Source organism: Myotis davidii, unplaced genomic scaffold (assembly GCF_000327345.1).
Source record: "Myotis davidii unplaced genomic scaffold, ASM32734v1 scaffold420, whole genome shotgun sequence".
NCBI lineage: Eukaryota > Metazoa > Chordata > Mammalia > Chiroptera > Vespertilionidae > Myotis > Myotis davidii.
This window is the reverse complement of record NW_006294421.1, coordinates 1,127,958-1,149,935: the sequence shown is the minus strand read 5'-3', so window position 1 is coordinate 1,149,935 and position 21,978 is coordinate 1,127,958. Positions and strand designations below refer to the sequence as shown.

Sequence of the window (21,978 nt, the reverse complement as noted above, 5' to 3'; positions counted from 1 at the left end):
ATTAAAGTGAAGTGATGGGAAAAAATTTTCCATGCAAATGGAAAAGAAAAAAAAAGCTGGAGTAGCAATACTCATATCTGATAAAACAGATTTCAAAATGAAGGCCATGATAAGAGACGACAAAGGTCACTACAGAAATGCAAAACATACCAGGATTGTGATTATGGACTCTTACCTCCTGATGTTCCTTATATTGTGTGTCTACTAAGTCACGAACAACAGCGATATGTGTAAACATCCACTGAGAAATCTCCTAACAATGGACAGAAAAATAAGTTTAATATTTCATGTATTTCCTGGAAAAAATGAGTTAACTAGCCTTGAAATTAATGCTGAACAATTAGTTAAAATTCTGTTAAAGTCACCATTACAAATAGTCTCAACAAACTCTAAAGATGACTTATGTGATGATACTAATGGAGGAATGTGTGTTGAACACAAAAACCCTTCCCTGCCCTACCCCAATGCCCCATCAGGCACCCAGACGCTGCTGAGCTTCTGGGAATGCTGTCGCTACCTATAGGGATCACTTCAGCTGCAGAGAGCCGCCTGGGCAACCCATACCCAATGACTGATTGATTTGGGGATAAGCAGGGTCACCATTTCAGCTCAGTACCGGTCTACTGATAGGCTATTTTGGCCCCTGAACTTATGTTGGCTGAAGATATCACGGGACCTGCACTATAGCCAGGCATTTTCCTGTGACCAATCCTGCTTCCTTCTTCCACAGGTAATAACCACAAGGGAACCCCAATCAACATCACACACACTAAACTGCTTCTCAGACTGTGCTTCCTGGGAACCCCAGCTGCCACTTTGAATGACGGATAAACACAGTCCCTCTCAGACCCTTTCCCACTGGGACTTGGGGATGGCAGAGGAAGTATGATGAGGAAGAAATTAATACTGGAAGTAGATGCCGAAACCGGTTTGGCTCAGTGGATAGAGCGTCGGCCTGCGGACTGAAGGGTCCCGGGTTCGATTCCGGTCAAGGGCACGTACCAGGGTTGCGGGCACATCCCCAGTGGGAGATGTGCAGGAGGCAGCTGATCGATATTTCTCTCTCATCAATGTTTCTGACTCTCTGTCCCTCTCCCTTCCTCTCTGTGGAAAATCAATAAAATATATTTAAAAAAAAATACTGGAAGTAGATGAGTTTTTGAAAAAAACCAGTCACAGGTATATGTGTGTGTGTGTATATCTCTCTAAGATTTATTTTGAAAAGCCATTTTATTCTGCTGTTACTTTAAAATATCAGTAACAAAATTATCAAAAGTTCATAAAAATCGTCCATAGTCTGATCATATATCAATATCTGAATCTCATCTTATGTCCAGTTATGAAATGGATGTAAATATAGCACTCATAATGCAATTCTATCACAATAAAATGAGATGTTACTGCAATCTAGAGTTATTTTTTTTTTATAAATGATTGCTATGGTTTATTTTATTTTATTATTTATTGCATATATTTTTATTGATTTCAGAGAGAAAGGGAAAGGGAGAGAGAGAGATAGAAACATCAATGATGAGAGAGAATCATTGATCAGCTGCCTCCAACACACCCCTCACTGGAGATTGAGCCCGTAACCCGGGCACATGCCCCTGACCAGAATCGAACCAGGGACCCCTCAGTCCACAGGCCAACACTCTATCCACTGAGCCAAATCGGCCAGGGCTAGAGTTATTTCTATCTCTCTTCTAAAGCAAAAATGTGGAAAAGTTCCATATCAAGTCATGTGCGTGTACATGTTAAGTGTGTTATATAAAATTCTACAATTAAACCCTGAAATATAAATTTCTAATCATATCATCAGTTAAACCAAACAGTGTACCTGGGTGGAAAGGCTGTGTTTATTGAGACCACTTTCCTTCCGATTCCTTCTTGATCCTGTTAACTTGGAGAGACCAAAGCCGCTGCTTACGCGGGACAGCTTGGATTGACAGGTGGGCACTAAAGCCTCTCCACGACTGATGCATTTCTTTTCATGGGCTATGAAATTAAACTCAGGTTACTTTACAATTTCTCCATGTATTTATTTATCAGTCTTACTTTCAATACTCTGGCATCATGGTGACAAACCACAATTTTATAGCTATCAAAAGCAGTTTACACTACAGACACATTCTCTGAGATATGCACACTCATTTACAGGTGATCTTGGATAAGGATAGTTGATTGACAATTATTACACTGGTTGGATTTATCTTTCATTGAAACTTTACGCTCTGCAGTAATATGCAAATTTAATGAAATTGGTTTCTATGTTAATAACAATTCACAATCCCCTATTTAAAATCTTTGATACTGGGTATACTTTGGAATTTAAAATGTTCTGAATGTTAAAAAGGTGATACAGTACATAACCTAAATTTCATTATGTAACACTACCACAGGGTCTATGGTGATAAACCATATTTGAACACATTAATATTTCTGCGCAAAATGTATAAATATTCATTCCAAGTAGAATAAATAAAGATAGGACAGGTTTTGCTACCAAGTGAATTTTGGGACCAAATTAATGAACAAACCTTGGGTTTTCAGGGCTTTTTGAACTTCAGAATTAAAGACAGAGAATTGTGGACTCATAGCCATGATGGTGACCATACTAAAGCTATAAGCAATATATTATTTTCCAAACTCATAGAATCCTGATGTATAACACACCTTAGATTTTTTAATCTGAGAAGAAAAGCCAAATCTCAGCATAATCTAGAATGATTATTCTAGAATTGGTTATACTGTATTGATGTTTATTTCTACTGCTGTCATAATATCCTTTTGGGAAAGTTTTAATTACGTATCTCAAGTGCACCCATGTATAACACCCATGTGTAAATCTCCTGGTCACAGGATCTCTGCAGACTTTCTTACCCAAATGATTCTGCCAGCATTTCAAACCAGCTTCCTCGATGAGCGGCCTCGCTACAGCTATGTCCACGTGGCCCCTTTCATTCACAGGGAGAGTGACTTTGAAAAGCTCTTCCAAGGCCTGTTTCTTGCTATGTATCAATTCAGTCCAAACTCTATTGACAGCTTTTATGAGAAGCTGTCGTCCTAGGAAATGAAAAAAATAAATAGATAAAAAACAATATATATAAAAAAAAGATTATTCAGATAACCAAAAATGTACAAACACACACAACTTTATGTTCATGTAAAAGACTATATTTTCATTTATAAAATTGGAGATCATATACATATTTCATTATCTAGCTTCTTCTAAAGAAGATCATATCCCTCAGGAAAATTTTGAGATCTCAATATTTAAGGTAAGCTCAAAATTAAGTTGTTCTCAAATATTTTGCAAAAAAAAAAAAAAGAATAAACAAAGATTTTTTTAAGTGTTTACTATTAAATTCCCTCTTGCTTTGCATTCCTTGATAATTTTGTCTAGCTCTTGCTCTAGACCAGTCAATATTAGCAAGTACCAGAATCACCTGGAGGTGTGCTGACTGCTGGTCAGAGTTTCTGACTCAGTAGATCTGAGTGAGGACAGACAATATGCTCACAAGTTCCCAAATGATGGGGATGTTGCTAGTCTGAGAAACTTGTGTGGAGAACCAATGTTCTTAACTGTCAGGTCCTTGAGGGGAATAGAAGAGGGGGTGAAAACAATCACTGGGCCCTCAGTTTCTGGGGGTTCAAAAACTTTTGGTGAAAAAGGAGAGAATAAGTTAATGCTTAAATGGCTGAAAGACTGAGTGCTAGACTTCCAAAGGATAAAATCATATGCAAACTACCACACCATATTGCTGGGGAGACAAACACTATAATGATCTATTTTTTTTTTTTTTTTTACTAAACAATGTGGAAATAAATCAATCCACCCAAAGCCTTTCAGGCATAATACTTAACAAAATCACCAGGAAAACTAAATTAAAAATAGAGAACAGAAAGAGAAAAATGGTAGTACTGACAATCCATCTCAGGCAATATTTACCTCTAACGTGATATGTATGCCTAACTCTAAAAACAGGCAGCTCTCTTCATGGTAAGTGCCAAGTTAGTATTTGCACTAGTACCTGCAAACTGTAAATATCATTAAGACACCCAATGTTACTACAAAACGTTAAGGTCTAGAAATATCAGTGGTTATGGTTTTCCCATCTTGGCATAAGGACATGCACAGCTACCATGTCAGTGTATGTCGGTGGGCATATCAGTGTATTTACAGGTATGTCCTACTGGGAGACTGGTTTGTCAGTTAATGAGTAGGAAGGAAAGGGAAAAAAACTGAGGTACTCACCTTCACTAATATCTTGGCTGTAACCACCATCTGGCTCAATGTCAGAGGGGATCATAATGTGCCAGGTAGTCATGCGGGCTTCTGCTTCCAGTCCAAATCCATCCACGTTGCTGAAAAACGTGTCAGTTTAAACTATATGAAGGAAATGATTATAGCTAAAAAACTCTAATAACTAAGTATTTTCTGCAGACACAAGTAAATGTTGGCTCTATTACCTCTATTACAAAGCTCCAAGACTGACAGACTACACTCAGCAGATGCACAAAATAGAATGGCTAGTTTATAATAAAAATGCCATTTTAAGGCGTGATCTTACAAATCCACTTGACTAAATGTAATTGCACTATAGCATTGAGATGAACATCTTAATATTTAAGACACTTTTTGATGAACAGTTTTACCTAAAAATTAGAAAAAGTTCATTAAGAACCTTCTCCTCATATGTCCATGCCCCCCTGCCCCCTCTCCAGTCTTAATCACAGCACTCTCTCCTCCAGCAGCAATGAAGTACTTGCAGTTTCCCAAATGTGTCACATGCTTTCCCCACCTCTGGGCAATCACACAGGTGGCTCTTCCTACATCCCTCTTTCTTGACATCTTTGGAGGGTTAACCACTTCCTCAACCAGGTTTAAGAGGCAACTCAGCAGGTGTTTCTTCCAGGTGAGGGGCACCTAGTACATGCTTCCAAAGCACCTTGCTTCTTCTAGCAGCACACCTGACTGGCCTTGCTTAGTTACCTGTCCTCCTTCCTAGACTGCACACTCCAAAGCCCTGCCACAGGGTCTTTCTTGCTCACACCCCAGTCTTTAATTCAATGCCTGGACCTAGCAGCACTATAGAAATATCTGACAAAGCAACAAGTGGAAAAATACTAATTTCACCCATTTAGCATACACCATTGTGTTTATTCATTGTATTCTTTTCTTTTTATTCCTCTTAACTTCTAACAATGTATATTTACTTTAAAATAAATATTTTTAAAATTATATACATGACATTGGGTGATCAATGAAAAATTTAAAGATATAGAAAATTTTAAAAACATATGCATTTCACTGGAAAAAACAGCAACAGTTGACTTTTACCTTTTACATTAAGTTTTAGATAAAACTGAGATTAAAGAAAAAAAAATTATTACTATCAATAAAAATAAAACCAAAAGTTTTGGTGAAATAACATCAAAGACAAATTCAAGGTGGCAAACTGAACCTAAAGGAGTTACCTTCCAACATGCAGATTAATAAGGCAGTGAGCCAGGCAGCTGATGAATTCTTGGTCATGGTTCCCAGGTCCCAGGATCAAGTTCCTGTTCACAGTCAGGACCCGGAGGGAATCGAGGAGAGCGACTTGCTGTGGAACGGTTTTGTGTGCCCGTGAGAACTGGTACAGGATCGTCCTGTTGAGGCAGTGATAGACCGCATCCAGGGACAGTCCCTGGGATCTTCTCTTTGACTGAAGATATGAAAGATACTTTATTCAGTAACATGGGCAAAAATAAAAGATCTGCTTATCATTCACATATGAACATTTACTACATTTATACATTTATTATGTACCAGATGACATGCTAAGTACTGGGGTGCTAATACAAAGCTCTTGCTATTATGGGGTTCAGAATCCAAGAAACACATAATGGAATTTAATGAGATGAGTGCTATGTAAAAATACACCTGCCAAGAACATGAGTAAGAGCCATCTGAGTGGTCTCCTACTGCACAAGCTGTTAGGGTGAATAGTCTCTACTCAAAACTACTAAGAAAAAAATTACCTAAATTTTTTAGTAAAAAACTTTTAATATTCCAGAGTCATCCCCTCACTAGAGAACTTTTCTCTGTGGCTTAAATATAAATTTAGTTTTCAAGTAATTCTTAGATGACAAGAAAGAAACTATGCACCAGACGCTAATAAAATATGATAACAGTATTTCCTACTTTCTACATTACGTGTTAAATAATAATCACTCATGCCAAACCAGGCAAGTTTTCCTTAGGCAAAAGCACCAAAAACACACACCAAAATAACATCTTCAAAGGAACAAGGACTACAGTGGACTTCGTAAAGATTCAATTACAAGAAGAGAATATTCCTTTGATATCAACTCTTCATGCTCTGTTAGCCTTTACACACTGATGTATCATACTGTAAAAAACTTATCAAATTCATTAACAAATTATTTATATTAAAAGGAAGTTATCTGGGCAGCAAACAGCAATACCCATGAGGAGAGAGCGAGAGCCCATAGCCTGAGAGAACCAGATAACCTCGAAAGGGACACACTGGCACCGGATATGGGTAAGGGGGGAAAGGGGTTACAATTTTTCATTCACTTTTAATAAGCTGAGTTTTATGTTAAATGTTAACATTCATTATCTTATTAGTTACACTTATTTCCAACAATTATGACACCTTAGGAAAAGTTTTTTAATTGGAAAACGTATTCTACAAGTAACAGTGACAATGGATTACCTGTGCAATTAGTTGAATTATAAAATCTATAAGAAGTTTAGATTCTTTGTTGAACATGCCTTGCCAAAGTTTGTCCACCACACGTTGTGTGAAATAAAACACATTGTTCACCAATACCTGGTAGCTTCCTCCACTGGTAATAGGTAGAGATGCATCTTCCCCTAAATTCCAGCAGGAAAAAGATGTCTAAGAAAATTGGTATCCACCAGCATAAAACCAGATCCTCCCACAGATCAGGCTAAGGCAAAATGAGCACATCTATGGGAATCAGACCAATAGCTCTTATGCACTACTGCAAGAAAATGATATTCATGGCTAGAAATCATGGTAAGTGTTGGAAGAAACAACTTCTGCAGGATAAAAACGTAGTAAGATTCAGATTGTGAAATCTCTTATTGCCTTAAGACAGTCTGTGATAAGCAAACTGTTCTTCAACTTAAACCACCAGTGACAGATAATCTCTGTTTCAGAGAAAAGTCAACAGTTTTTTAGCTGTTGATCTTTATCCCAGATTCAAAGTAAATAGCTGAGGGCCTTTTCCTCTTTACAGAAAAACTAGAGGCCTGGTGTACGAAATTTGTGCACTGGAGGGAAGGGTGTCCCTCAGCCTGGCCTGAGCTTTCTAGCATTCTGGGACCGCTCAGGGGAAGTCTGCCTGCCAGCTCAGGTCCAATCCCCCTGGGACATCCCTCTCGCAGTCCGGGACCCCTCGCTCCTTACTGCCCACCTGCTTGCTGCTTACTGCTCGGCTCACTGTTCCTTAGAGCTTCTGCAGAGGCGGAAGAGGCTCCCACCACCACCAGGCTCCTGGCTGAGCAGCGCTCCCCCTGTGGGAGTGCACTGACCACCAGGGCGCAGCTCTTGCATTGAGCGTCTGCCCCCTGGTGGTCAGTGTGCATCATAGTGACCTATCGTTCCCTTTGTCAGTTGTTCCACCATTCGGTCGGTTATATAGGATACCAACAAGAGGGGGAAATGCACAGAAGAGGAAAGAGATGAATTTAAAAAGGAGATATACTTGGGGTGTAGAAAGAGAAGAAGAGTGATTATAGATACTTTTAAAGTGAAAATAAAACAGTATTACCTAGTAACACATCAGCTGCAAGCAAATGGTCCATCACGCTATCCAAAATGTAAGTCTGAAATTCTTTTTGCTGAGTTCTTGTAGATCTTTCAGGGGAAGCCTAATCAATAAAATGAAGAATTAGAAACAGAACCAACTAAACAAGATAAGGGCTCAACCATAATTATATTACTAAATGTATCAAAGAATTAAAATAATTTACTCAAATAATATAACTCGAGATTATATATATTCTTATACTTCTGACCTGACCACAGAATTTTAAAACATTGAAGCAAAGGTGAAACATCATCTTCTTTTGAATCAATTCCTCCAAAAATAGTATTCTAAACATCACAAATATTTAATAAATATCTGAGAATCTATTCTTATACCTCACTTTCAAGAGATCTAGCAGTTTATTTTGAGATACAGATAAAAACTTATAAATCTACTCTGGATCACAATCAACTCAAAGGATAAGTAGTAATGAGTAGGTTTTATCAAATCTTAACTAGACAAAGCTTTGAAGTCTGTAAAACAGAGGTACCATAGAACAGAGAGAAGTAGCTTGATCAGTCAACAACATTTTTTACTCGATTAAAAGTACTTGTGTATATTCTACAGGATTTACAGCGGGGTCAAAGACCAAGGGGCATTTAATCCTGATTTCCTCTCACTGAAGTTGTTACAGAGTGATCGTGACCAGAATTTACACTTGTTATTGGCTCTAAGTGCCGAGTTCAAATGTTCTTGCTGAGATTTATAGCAGCCCAATTTTTAAAGGACTTAAGGTGTTATGCCCATGCGTAATTGTCTCAAAGGCACCTGTTTGTTTTTAAATAATTCCCTGGACTACTATTATATACCAAAGACAGTGCTTTGTTTTATGTACCTTATCTTAATCTGTAAAATATTTCTTTGAAGTAGATACTATCATCCCCATTTTAGAGATAAGGTAATTGAGGTTTAGAGAGGTTAATTTATGTGGTCAAGTCACAAATAGGATTTTTTTTCTCTTTATATTTTAAAAAAACACACCCAGGTCTTCATTTATTATTTTTTGAAATATTTTTAAATTTATTTTGAGAGAGAGAAGGGAGAAACATTGATGTGAGCGTAATACAGACTGGCTGCCTCCTGCACGTCCCCTACTGGGGATGGAGCCAGCTACCCGGGCATTTGCCCGGACTAGGACTCAAACTGGCAACCCTCAGTGTCTGGTTCAACGACCAACCAACTGGCCAGGGCTAACCTATTTTTGTGATGCCGAAGTTCATGACCTCCCCTGCTGTACCATACTCTCTAGCTCTACTAAAGATCTCGATTGTAAATTAACAAATGCACAAGAGCAATTCTGCTACAATCTCATCATTCTTTTAGGTAAACCTGGCTGGCCCACTAGACAACAGGATGAGTTCAGAGCAGAATGAAGACATGGTAAGCACTGTGATCCGCTCTGGCCTCTGACTGTCAGATCTGCCTTCTTGTGAAACCAGTGAAGCCAGTCAGTAACATCAGTCTGCAAAGAATCAAAGCTTTCTTTGAGAGGCCGGGGGATACTTCGAAGAACCGCCTGTGCACAGGCCAAACAGCCCGGGGGTGTCCTCTGCCCACGGTGAGAGCACTGTGGCTCTGGGAGAAGGGCTCTTTGCTATTCCGCTGTCTCTGCAATGGGCTGAAGCCTTTAAAGAAGGGAGTCTGGAACTTTTTCATCTGACTGCAATATCCCTCCTGACTGTTCTCTTCTCAGTTATTTTATAGTGCTCTCTCTGCCCACCTTCCTACTTTCTTTTGGTTTGTTTATTGCCTGCCCTGCAGTCAGCCAGGGTAGGTTTCACTCCTATGAATGGGGGTGAGAAGACAGCTGGAATAGAGCAGCAAACTCTTCAGATTACAGAAAATTGCTTACAGTATCAGACAGGAACACACTTAATTTATCTTTCCTTCAGGAAATTGTATGCAAATACTTTGTGATCTGCTCTCCTTCACTTTCCTTCTGCTACAGTCATGTGCAGCAAACACATTTCACTCTCCAAAAGGTGCCAGGTGGTGACAGCAGAGGACGATGAGGAACGGGAGCTGGGGAAAGACTCACTGACACCCTGTACAAGCTAACACAGGCCACCTGATTGTGTAAGTCTCATATACCAGGCCCTGTGTTATCAATATTAAATGTATTATCTTATTTAATTCTCCCAGTAGCCCTCAGAGACAGGGTCAATTTTTATGCCATTTTAAAGATGGACAAACTATAAGGGGTGAAGAGAACTGAAGCTGGCCAAGCTATAATCAGCACACATTTACTTTCTCAAAATAGTTTTTACTGGGTGATTTATGTTTCTTCCTTCCTCTCTTCCTTCCCTTCCTTCCTTCATTTATTTTTTGGTTAATCCTCACCTGAAAAATTTTTCCCATTGATTTTTTTTTAGAGAGAGTGGAAGGGAGGGGGAGAAAGAGTAGGGAGAGAGAGAGATTGAGAGAGAGAGAGAGAGAGAGAGAGAGAGAGAGAGAGGAACACTGATGTGAGAGAGACACACATCAATTAGTTGCCTCCTGCACGCACCCCAACCAGGGATCGAACCCACAACCAAGATACGTGCCCTTGACTGGAATTGAACCCAGGAACCTTTAGTCCACAGGCCTATGCTCTATCTACTGAGCCAAACAGGCCTGGGTGACTTATGTATACTTAACTTTTATAACAATCATGTAGAGGAGACAGTATATAATATTCCCCAGAGAATGAATTTAGCTCAGTGAGATGAAAATACTTATATAATACACAGGTCAAATTTCAAACCAGACATCTTTCACTTCAAAATACTACACTGCTTCCCTTGTATCTGGCCTCAGTGTCACACTCAAGCCAGTATATGAATGGGAATCTTTTCTTTATTTATTTATTAATAAATAAAATAAATACATACACACACACACTCACATATATGTGTGTGTGTGTGTGTGTATATTTCAGAGAGGGAGGGAGAGGGAGAGATAGAAACATCAACGATGAGAGAGCATCATTGATCGGCTACCTCACGCCTGGCCCCTACTGGGGATCGAGCCTGCAACCCGGGCATGTGCCCTTGCCTGGTATTAAACCCAGGACCTTTCAGTCTGCAGAAGGATGCTCTAACCCTTGAGACAAATCAGCCAGGGAGGAATCTTTTATTTTTATAGACTACTAATGAAGACAATTTCACATATTCTTTTGTAGATATAAGCAAGTAAGTAGATACTCTAACGACAAAATTTCAACAATCATAAGACTTAAGATGGCCTGGCTCGAGTGTAGCAGACTGAATATCAGTCGGTTCAAACCCCTTCCTTCATGCAGGTAAATGGTAAATACAGAGTAAGAGAATTCTCTTCTTGAATTTCTTCAGTGAGAACTTTTAAAATCATAAGCTTGTATTTTATTTTTTTACACCATAAGAAGACCCAAAGTAAATACTATTTTCACTAAATATTTTTGTATGTATATTCTATACAGTTGTTTTAGATTTGAATTTCCTCAAACTATCAAGTTAACTTTAAAAGCAAATTTTTAACTCTCTTATTATCTGGCATCATATCTTCCTGTTTTGGAACTGCTAACGATGTTGTTATAGTTAAATGTCAATAATTCATAAAGAACATACCAAGGTACTGTGAATTTTGTAAGAAACAGGACACATGAAAATTGGTCCCTAGCTTTAAGGAATTTACAGTCTATCTGGGAGTGTCCATCTTGACAGTCTGCTTCTCCCTGAAATGTAAATACCACCCAACTTCCTAGAACAACCAGACAATTTATCAGTGGGGCACATTAGTGTCCACAACAATGAGAAGGTTATCTCAAGGTTAATGCATGTTGTCTCAAAGTTTCCTTACTGACCGCTACAGAAAGTCAAAATAAAAGACAATGATATCATTTATAAATGGTTAGTTAATGGGCTATTAGGGTTCCTCTAAGACTGAAACTGTAATTACTGGCTCCATACACTCACCTCATGTGTGTATTTTATTTCTTAGCTCAGTTATACATTTTTACACACACATCTTCTGATATTTATTTTGTTATTTTCATTTTGTGTAGAATGCTTTAAATTCTTACCTGATGCACTGAGATACTGGGCATCTCTATTTTTATTTTTAAACTTTCCAAGGACAAGTTCTACCAGGTATGCTTTTAAATTCTACCATGTGGGTTACTGATAAACTTGGCTATTTTTTCCTGACACTCTTAAACACTGGGATCCTAGTTAAAATGCTTAACATCACTGGAGCCTAAATTACATTTTCATTTCTTTTAATTGACCAAACGGAGATAGTTTCCCATGAATAAGAGAAAACATCTCCTGTGGTTGAAGGTTTCAGTACGAGGCTGACGGTGTGAACCACTAGGGGGAGCACAGGAAGCGCTGCTGCAGCTGCCATCCTGCTGAGGGCACGGAGGGAGCTCCTCAGAGAGAAAAGCAGCTTGGGCACCGACCCAATCTTCAATAAAATGTGCTGTTTTCAGAGCCTGGATGCACTAATGCTGTTGGGCCAAATCCAGCCTATGCCTGTTTTTGCAGATAAAGTTTTGTTAAAACACAGTTTATGTACTGCCTGTGGCTGCTCTGTAGCTCTAATGGCGTAGTTAAAAATTGTGACAGAGACTGTGTAATCTGCAAAGCTTAAACTATTTCCAATGTGGCCCTAACAGGAGAAGTTTGTCAATTCCTGGTCTAGGGAAAGGATGTTAAAGGGTGATAAAGGGACACGCTTGCAGAAAAGGAGAGAAACAAATTGATAGGCTATATAGTACATCTGAACTAAAATATCCCCATAGTCCATGATATATTCTGCCTATACAACCCAGAAGAATGAGAAATGATAGGTTTTTGGCATCAAATGTTCTTGGTTATTAATGTTCTAATTATAAAAACAATGCAAAAACAGATGTGAATATATTTGTCTTTACCTCCAACAAAAGATCAACTAGCGGCGTCTGCTTGCTCGCAGGGGTGAGACAGAGGTTATCTATTATTAAAACCCGCATGAAGTCAAAAACAAACTTTTTAGCGGGGTGGTTGGTCAGATATGTCTTGACACCCACGTTGCAGTACTCAGACTGGCTCCTGTTCATCCCTGTGTCGGCTGCAAAGGCTTTAAATTCTTCCGCTGGAGATCCAACTTCATCATCGAGATCTGTCACCTAGCAAAACCAAGCAGAAAGTGATGATGCTAGTTTCATTCAATTTTATTTTACTTTGTTTCCTAAAAACCAAATTGTAGCAGCACCAGTATTTGTCTTCAACTCTTACCTATAAGGTACTCAATGCATTACTGCACTTTGCTTTACTCGGCCCCGCCTTTCAAGGCGGTAATCAGGTACTGTACCTCACGGTATGTCACGGTTACTCAACACATGCTCTTTCTAAGATTAAACCGTGTATCTGTAGTATGCTGAATTTTACCTCTAAAATACTGTGGATAATTGCACTTAAATGAAATAAAATGAGAATAACTATATTTGCATACTGAAAATATACCTCCTTGGAAGTCAAATGTCACAGTTTCAGATAAAGACCTAGCAAAAAAAACCCCCAAATAAATACTTAAGACAAAACTAGTGCCAATTTCAAGCCAAAAGAAAAAGAAAAAAGGGCTAGAAGACAGAGTATAAGATGCTGACAAAGAAAAGACATTGAAGTATTATAAAGGTCTACTTTTGATAAAAATGAGGGTTTTAGAATTATAAGTAAATCACAGGGTGAAGGTCATATGCTATACTTGTGTTTATCCTAAAAAATCCCTATAATTTTAGAATTAGCATTTCACCTTTATACGTGAAGAAAAATGAGTATGAAGAGCTTAGGTGGAAATAAGAAGAAACACCATGATATTCAGAAGTACTATGGAGGAATAACTGCCTTTTGGGCTTGTTTTCAAGGACAAAAGAAGTATCTATCCTATATATGATTATAATCTAATATTTTTCTACTAATCTTAGTACAAAATATGAAAAATAAAAGTTGGATAAAGTAAGAAAAGTTGAATAAAAAGGACAATATTTCATTTTTTTAATAGCGACACCCATATATATAATTTGTAAAGACTAAATCTAGAGAATGCCTAACTCCTGAGATAAAGTAGAGGTGAATCTGGTGTGACTAGAGTTCTGTTGCACCAGGACATAACACTTCACAACTACACAGCTATCAATCCCATAAAATAAGAAACGGATCCACGATGACTTGGAGAGGAAGTCACTAACAAGGAACTTACCAAAATACGGTAAATGAGAACAGGAAGCTGAGCTCACTGTTATTTTAGGGGAAAGCAGAAGGAGAGTGGGGAGCCAGACACCAGGTAATGATGTAAGAGGTGAAGCAGAGAGCTATGAAACTGTAACATGGTGAGAAACTTAAGATTGACAGGAAAAAAAAATCAGCTACCCATTGGAGCAGACTAATTCCAGTTTGACACTGCCTCCCCATTTCCTACCATCTCTGAGTAAGGGCGGATGTTGAAGGGGAAGACGGTGGCTGCTAGTGCACACAGGAAGTCGGGGCTCATCCACATGGAGGCCAGGTCCGGGACGTTGTGATACAAGTATCTGAAGAACTGCATTAGGGTCACAGGATATTCTCGAAGCCAAGATCCCTCTTCTTCTGACTGCCATGGCTGACACAGGGACAAGAAAAAAAAAATACATTAGGAAAACTGACACTGCTATAAAGTACTTTACAAAAATGCACTACTCACTACTCTTCTAAAACCGGATACACCGATAGTCCAGAACTCTCATAAATTACACACAAGAACAAATCCAGAAACAAGCTAAAACAAAAACAATGCCACCAGAAACAGACAGGATGCCTATCTCTTCATCAAAGTGCTCACGGCTCAGTAACTGGAGTCAGTGGCTTTGATTATTCGACATTATGGTCATGACTATAGCTGGTGCCAATAGTGGCGGAATTACCAACAAAACTGCCCCATCCTCCATGGTGCCCTAGTTAATGAGATAAAAGATGGGGAAGTTCAGTTACTTCACCCTCCTGAGCCTCTCACTCTCATATGTAAAATGACAAGAACAATGCTTTTAACTATTCCGCAATGTGAAACTGTGATTTATAATAAGAAATATATATTTGGTCTGTATCCCATTCTTGGCAGAACTCCTAAAACCCCTGGAATGTCCAAAGTGATGAGCAATAATAAGGCCTTTTCAACCACTGCTAAGTTTATGTTAATGAGATGACTCTGGGAAAGGCCCTGAGGATAGAGGCTTGCCAGGGGACCAATCACAGGATTAAAGGGTTGACTTTCAGTCCTAGAGGCCCCTCCCACTCCCCTTCCCCAACTTCCAGGGAGGGGACAGGGGCTGGAGACAAAGTTCATCACTGATGGCCAATTTACCCAATCTTGCTATGTAACAAAGCCTCCATGAAAAACCAGAAAGATGGTGTTCCAATTGGTCTTGGGTTGTGAACATATGGAGGTGTTGGGAGAGGGGCAGACTGGGACCTCCACTTCCCTTCCCCCACACAGCCTCTCTATGCACTTCTTCCATCTGGCGGTTTCCGTGTCATAACCTTATATAATAAATTGGTAATCTAGTAAGTAAAATGTTTTCTCAAGTCATGGGATCCTCCAATTTACAGCCGGTAAGTCAGAAGCACAAGTAACACTGGACTTGTGAATGGTGTCTGAAGTCTAGGAGTCGTCTTGTGGGACCTAGTCCTTAACCTATGGGGCCTAATGCTCTCTCCAGGTAGACAATGTCAGACCTGAACTGAATTGTGGGATGGCCAGCTTGTGTGGCAACCCCCCCCACCCCCCCCCGACACACACACACTTATTTGGTGACTAGTGTCGGAAGTGAAGCTGTGTTATAGTAGAATATTCATAGTACAGGAGACATACAGTAGTATGGTTTTTCTTAACAGCAATATAACAACAGCAATGATGATGATAAAACAGTGACAAACAAAGAATACACCTGAACAATGCCTATCTTTTGATACTTCCCTAGACAGTGGCTTTTTAAAAACGTAGATGTTTATATTTGTTTATGAGTAGGAACCAAAACACAAATCGTAAAGCATTCTAAACTAATACATGTAATGGCAATATTCTTTTCTAAATGACATAAGAATAGTTTGAGCACAATTAGATTTGTCATGTACTTGTAATCCAAAGATTCTCATTAATAATTCCTCTTATGATGTAATCCTAAATTGTGTAAACAAATTAAGTTATTATTCACAGTACTGTAAGATAGATAGGAACATACATTTTGTCATTTCCTCTTTACATTCTTCATATCTAAGTTAAAAAATAATTAGACAAGAAAAACAAATACAAACTAAAACATACTGATTTTTAATCTCGAAATAAAAATAATTAAAAAATTAAAGTAACATTATAATGACATATACTACAATATGTAATCTTTATATTCATTACAAATGTACACATTGTAATATATATTTTGACACTAATAATATCAGTTAACCTTTTGAAGCGCTTACTATATACCAAGTTCTTTTATAAGTGCTTTGTATATATACTAAATCGTTATATCCTCACAACAGCCCTAAGAGACATATCCCATTAACCCCTTCCCCAACAATTTTTTTGTTAAAAATGTTTCTTTTTCAGACTAATTTTTTTATTTTGGTTCTATATAGTATTTTTGATGCTGGTTATGAAAACAGTTTGTAACTCGTCTTCCTATAAACCATATTTTTTTACCATATTTTCTTAGTATACTCGCCAACGACTGAAAAAGAACATTTTGTGAAAACGAGTATACACGTTTCTGCCGGGGAAGGGGTTAACACCAGCATTTTATACATAAGGAAACCAAGGCACATAGAGGTTAGTATGTCTTAAGTACCAGGGATGGGATTTGAACCCAGGCAGAGTTCCAGACTCGGGGGTCTTAACAATTGCATGGTTCGTCCTTGCCTCACAGAAAACAAACCAGGGAGGTTGAGGTTCCAGAGACTATGCTGTAAATACATTAGTATGCTTTCAAAAGATCCCTCTATTTTAAAAAAATATCATGAAGAGGAAGTATCAGCAGGTGTTAGTGTCTCGTGAGCTTACCGAGTTCAGCATGCTGCGGAGCATTCCCAGCAACAAGAAAGCAGCTTCAGTGCACACGTTATGAATGGAAGAGACCACAGTTCCGCTGGAGGCAGGAACTCCGAAGATAAATGTCCAAATGGAATCTAAATCAAACTGCAGAGGGGAAAGTGAAGATGAGGCACTGGCAGTTTTTTCCAGAGAGACCCTCATAAGTTCTAATATTCTACAATTTCTTTGAAACCAGTTAGTTTTTTTTTCAAAGTGAGCAATAATGAAGAGACAGAGACCTCTCTCCCCTCCTTCCTACATTTTTAAAACTCATATTTACTTTTATAATAAAAGAGTGAATTTATGTATCCTCCTGTTTTAGGTACCTAGGTTAAAAACATTGTTTTCTACTTTTTTCTCTAAAAAATCCCCAAATAAAATAAATGCTAATTAGCCAGCAGATGAAAGTTTAGAACTGATGATTTTAAGCAGGATTTTTTAAAGATCTAATTCACTTTTAAATTACATACAGATAAGATTTGACAAAATAAAAATCTGTTTAAGGAGATTTATTCCTAGCAGTTTTATATAACACTTTATGGTGTCATGCTTATTTTGAAAAATTACATAACCAAGCAAATTCTGCTAAGCATGACTCTTTATCTTGATCTGATGTAAGGGTATAGACTCAGTGGTTTCATTTAAGAGGTTTTGTCAACTACTAAAATTGATTTGAATAGCCAGCCTTTGGCATTATGATGCACACATAGTTGGGTTTAAAACTAAATTTCTAAGTCTCTGCAGTGCCATCAACATAATCTAGATATAGAGATCCACAACAGTCTTCAATTAGAAATCAAGCAAAGCCTTACTGTTTTCCTAACATAGATGTTGTTACCATTAAGAAATATAAAACATTTTTTATAATCAGACTTGCACTAAGAATCCTGTTATTCCTACACAATTAGTTTTGATACACATACATTCCTTTTTTTATTTTTTAAAAATCTTTATTGTTATAAGTATTACATATGTCCCCCTTTTTCCTCCATTCACTCCCCTCATTTTTCATTCTACAGAAATGAAATTATACTTCTAGATAAAATCACGCAACTCAAAGAATTCTTTAGATCACTATTCAAATATCATCCAAAGATTTATGCATATACAATCTATATATAGAGTAACCATAAAGAATAAAAGACCAAATAGAGATAAATGATTTCTTTTTGGGAAAATTTTCTGTGCTACTCTCTGATTTTTCTGTCCCAAATCAAATCCTGAATGTGAGAAAGAGATGGAATCAGTGGTTGTACTGTGGTTAACCCGTTGCCCTATGGTGATTCGGGGGCATATATAATTACACTTACACCTTACTAGGTAATTCCTACCTGGCAACCCTGCTTACATCGGCTGCTGGTGACAGGCACACTGACCTGCAGGTTCTCTGGCAGCTCACTAACTGGCTGCTGCAGGAACAATGCCATGAGCAGGAAGTAGAGGGCAGGGACATTAGTGTGCTTAGGAAGGAATGACTGAAGGACTGGAAAACCAGGAAAATGGCAAGCATCCCGGTTAATCTCCCTGACTGTTGATCTTCCACCAGCAGTCCTGCCCACATTGAATCCTAAGAGAAGAGGAAATATAACAATAAGTACAAAATTAGCAATCAATTACTGTGCTGCATTGACAAAGAAAGTAGTTCAGTATATGTGACGTTTCCACAAGAATATTCATATTAATATAGGCAATTAACTGTTCAACTGTTGAATTCACCTTTCAGGCAAGTTTTACTTTACTATCTCTTTGACTTTAGCAAGCCTGCCTATTAGGATACAGGTCTTGAAACATAGTTGAGATAATCAGATACAAGAGGTAATAAAAATTGTGCTCATTAAAAGAATGACCTCAGGCCGAAACCAGTTTGGCTCAGTGGATAAAGCGTCGGCTTGCGGACTGAAAGGTCCGAGGTTCGATTCCGGTCAAGGGCATGTACCTGGGTTGCGGGCACATCCCCAGTGGGGGGTGTGCAGGAGGCAGCTGATCGATGTTTCTCTCTCATCGATGTTTCTGACTCTCTATCTCTCTCCCTTCCTCTCTGTAAAAAATCAATAAAATATATTAAAAAAAAAAAGAATGACCTCAAAAGAGCTCTAACATTTCCTTAAGAACAAAGTAAAATTCAAAAGAGAGTCAAAACTTTAGGGTGCTACAAAAATGTAACTTAAAAATATAACTGCTATAATATAGTTAATGTATTTCATCATGAAAACTATCATAAACTACTTAATTTTAAATTATCTATGAATTTAAAGACAGGACTAAGCAAAATAATCTTTCCTTACAACAGGCTGTAAGTCTGTGGGAAAGTTGCCCAGCAGTGGGACAGCAAACCCGAGCCTGCTGTGACAATGGCTATTTGAACATTCCGAGCCCTTTCTAGAAATACAACTCTGCCAGGAGATGGTCATTGCTTACAGCATCAGCCTTCCTATCAATCCTGTTTCCTTTGTTGTATAACTAATTTCAGGCTGCAACCAAAACACTTAGTTCTTTCGCCACCCCAACCCAGTACAGTGATCAGCACAGAATGGATGTTGGCCAAAGTTTCAATGAAAAACTTTTGTGAATAGTAACCAAGAGATGAAGGATTGATTTTTACTCTAAAACAATTTCATTTAAATGAATAGCCAGCTTTGTTTTTCTAGGATTAAATAAGCACATTATCTGCTCCTATTTAAGATTAAAAAAAATTTGTGTCTAGGTGGCTTTTTAAATATCTCATCCCAATTGACAACTCAGTGTGATATGAATTAATCTTCTGAAGTATGCTTTTCTAATTAAGAAAAAATTGTACAGCAACTTACCAACCTCTTTAATACATCATCTCATTGAGCAAACACAATGAGTTAGAATAAGCTATTATCCTTTTCATAACATAGAAGATATGCAATGTGCTCAAAGTCATAAAGTTAATGAGTGGTGGCACTAGGACTTGGAGTCTGATGTCTCTATTTTAGAGCCTGGAAGTTATGCTGTCTCTCTCGGCCTTCTTAATGACATTGACACATTTCTGAAAGACTGGCTGCATTAGGACACTGGGTAAATTTTGGTTAAAGTAAATTCTAAATTAAATTATGAATATAAAAAAGTCTTTTGCTTTAAGGAGCCAAAAGACATAAAATGATATTTTATACATTCAATAGGAAAATAAACTTTTATTAAACTATATATTTTAAATGAAAATCAATACTAGCATTCATTTTCTTTTCTAAATTCTCACTCCCTGCTTTTCCCTATAATTAGTCTTAAGGACTATTTAATATGTTATTAACAATGAAACTTAATTTAGGTTCAAGTTACAGCTATATGGAAGGCATTTTCATGAAGGAAAATTTCATATGTATGTATCAGATAGATATTCAGGGAAAATTATATTAAGTTGAATCAAATTTAAATACCTAGATTTCCCTTTTAGAACCAGAGCAGCATATGCGATGTGTAAACAGTTATCAATGAAGGTCATCTAAATTCTAAGGCATGAAGTCAAGTAGGTCAGATATGGTATAAGCATCTTTTTCTGATACTACTGAACTGACATAGGACAGGAAGAAGGGCAGGTCTAACAGTCAGGATACAGAGACTTAGACACTCTACTCAGGAACCTCATGCAATTAATTGTCTTACTTTCCTAAGTAGAGAAATTAATCTTTAATTTGTATTTATCAGATTTATTTCCTATAAATTTGTAACAGATATCATAAAATATATACCTGTCTCCAGAAACATAAAGGCCAAATGAGATGATACATGTTAAAGAATTCTGCCAACCATAACGTACTATATGAATCTTAGCTGTCATCACTACTGCAGTTTTTGGCCTTCAATGAGAAGCAGTGCTGTCGATTAGCATTTAAAACTCCCATTCAATTATTTTGTGCCTTTCATTATTTATTCTTAGTAGTTATTATTAGGCCAATAAACTAAATTTCTTGCTACTAAACTATTCCTAACATTTGTAGGCTATATCCCTTCTCCAGAGTCAGTGCAAAATAGTGATTATTTTTTAGATCATAAAAGTATCATGCAGTTTCTTCATTTTCTACATGTAAAATAACAATAAAATAATCCTATGTTGAAAACTGTCTTCCTGTCATTTACTTTAATATTTGAGAAAGTAGTACAGGCAGCACAGAACCCAGCTATTGATATTTTTACATTTTTTAACAGGTAAATTACATATTAAATTCTGATTCTGAGAGTGGATATGGCTTGCTATGTCTGCACACACTGGGTTGCAACACTTTTTTCTTCTTGAATAAATCCTTTCTGGTGATAGAAAATAAACAAACAAACAAATATATAAATTCTGATCCCTAATTTTCCCCTCTGACAAGGATAAATTGATGCTTGTTGCAGAATACAAATGATTTTAAAATATAATGTTAATAAGACAAACATATTTTTTAAAGTTTAGGAATTGATTACAATTTTCAATAAAATATTATCTTAAAATATATTTTCTAAAGATCATTAATATAAACAGAAATATAACAGTTCAAATGATTCTAACATAGCAAACTATAACTTTCTAATATTACTTAAATGCTCAGTTCAATGTTAAAAACAGCATACAACTGTAAGCAAAGAATAAGAAGCCTTGGCTGAAACTTTGAGCTTAAATCTTTTTTTTTAAAATATATTTTTTATTGATTTCAGAGAGGAAGGGAGAAAGAGAGATAGAAACACCAATAATGAGAGAGAACCATCGATCAGCTGCTTCCTACACGCTCCACAGTGTGGATGAGCACACAACCCAAGCATGTGCCCTTGACTGGAATCAAACCCAGGACCCCTCAGTCCACAGGCTGACGCTCTATCTACTGAGCCAAACCAGCCAGGGCAAGCTTAAATCTTTGATTGGCAATGTAACATAACTGTTAAAAGCATGGGCTTGGTTCTGAGTGACCTGGACTCACAAATGTTGACTATAGTGGGGTCTTGACTTATGAGTGTCCCGACTCTCGGCCAATTTTTTGCTTTGAGTTGCGAGCTAAAATTTGGGTTACAAGCCAGCTTCAGATACCCCACCGCTAGTTGGCGCAGCGAACATCACAGTGAACGACACATCAG

The 21,978-nt window shown here is 37.6% G+C and overlaps 1 protein-coding gene across 4 annotated transcripts in view; it reads right to left on the bottom strand.

The window, feature by feature from the left end:
• Positions 1 to 21,978, bottom strand: part of WDFY3 (WD repeat and FYVE domain containing 3) — a 182,869-nt gene that overhangs the window by 59,533 nt on the left and 101,358 nt on the right. For 3 of the 4 annotated variants that reach the window (XM_006768666.2, XM_006768668.2, XM_015567158.1), the window contains 11 exons: positions 18,237 to 18,472; positions 16,876 to 17,010; positions 14,263 to 14,442; positions 12,737 to 12,970; positions 7,807 to 7,906; positions 6,723 to 6,883; positions 5,479 to 5,708; positions 4,256 to 4,365; positions 2,881 to 3,063; positions 1,838 to 1,995; positions 176 to 253 (listed from right to left, as the gene is read on the bottom strand). In XM_006768666.2, the coding sequence (XP_006768729.1) occupies positions 176 to 253; positions 1,838 to 1,995; positions 2,881 to 3,063; positions 4,256 to 4,365; positions 5,479 to 5,708; positions 6,723 to 6,883; positions 7,807 to 7,906; positions 12,737 to 12,970; positions 14,263 to 14,442; positions 16,876 to 17,010; positions 18,237 to 18,472 (1,805 nt within the window). The remainder of the gene's footprint in view (positions 1 to 175; positions 254 to 1,837; positions 1,996 to 2,880; positions 3,064 to 4,255; positions 4,366 to 5,478; positions 5,709 to 6,722; positions 6,884 to 7,806; positions 7,907 to 12,736; positions 12,971 to 14,262; positions 14,443 to 16,875; positions 17,011 to 18,236; positions 18,473 to 21,978) is intronic. The other variant, XM_006768667.2, reaches the window with a different exon arrangement.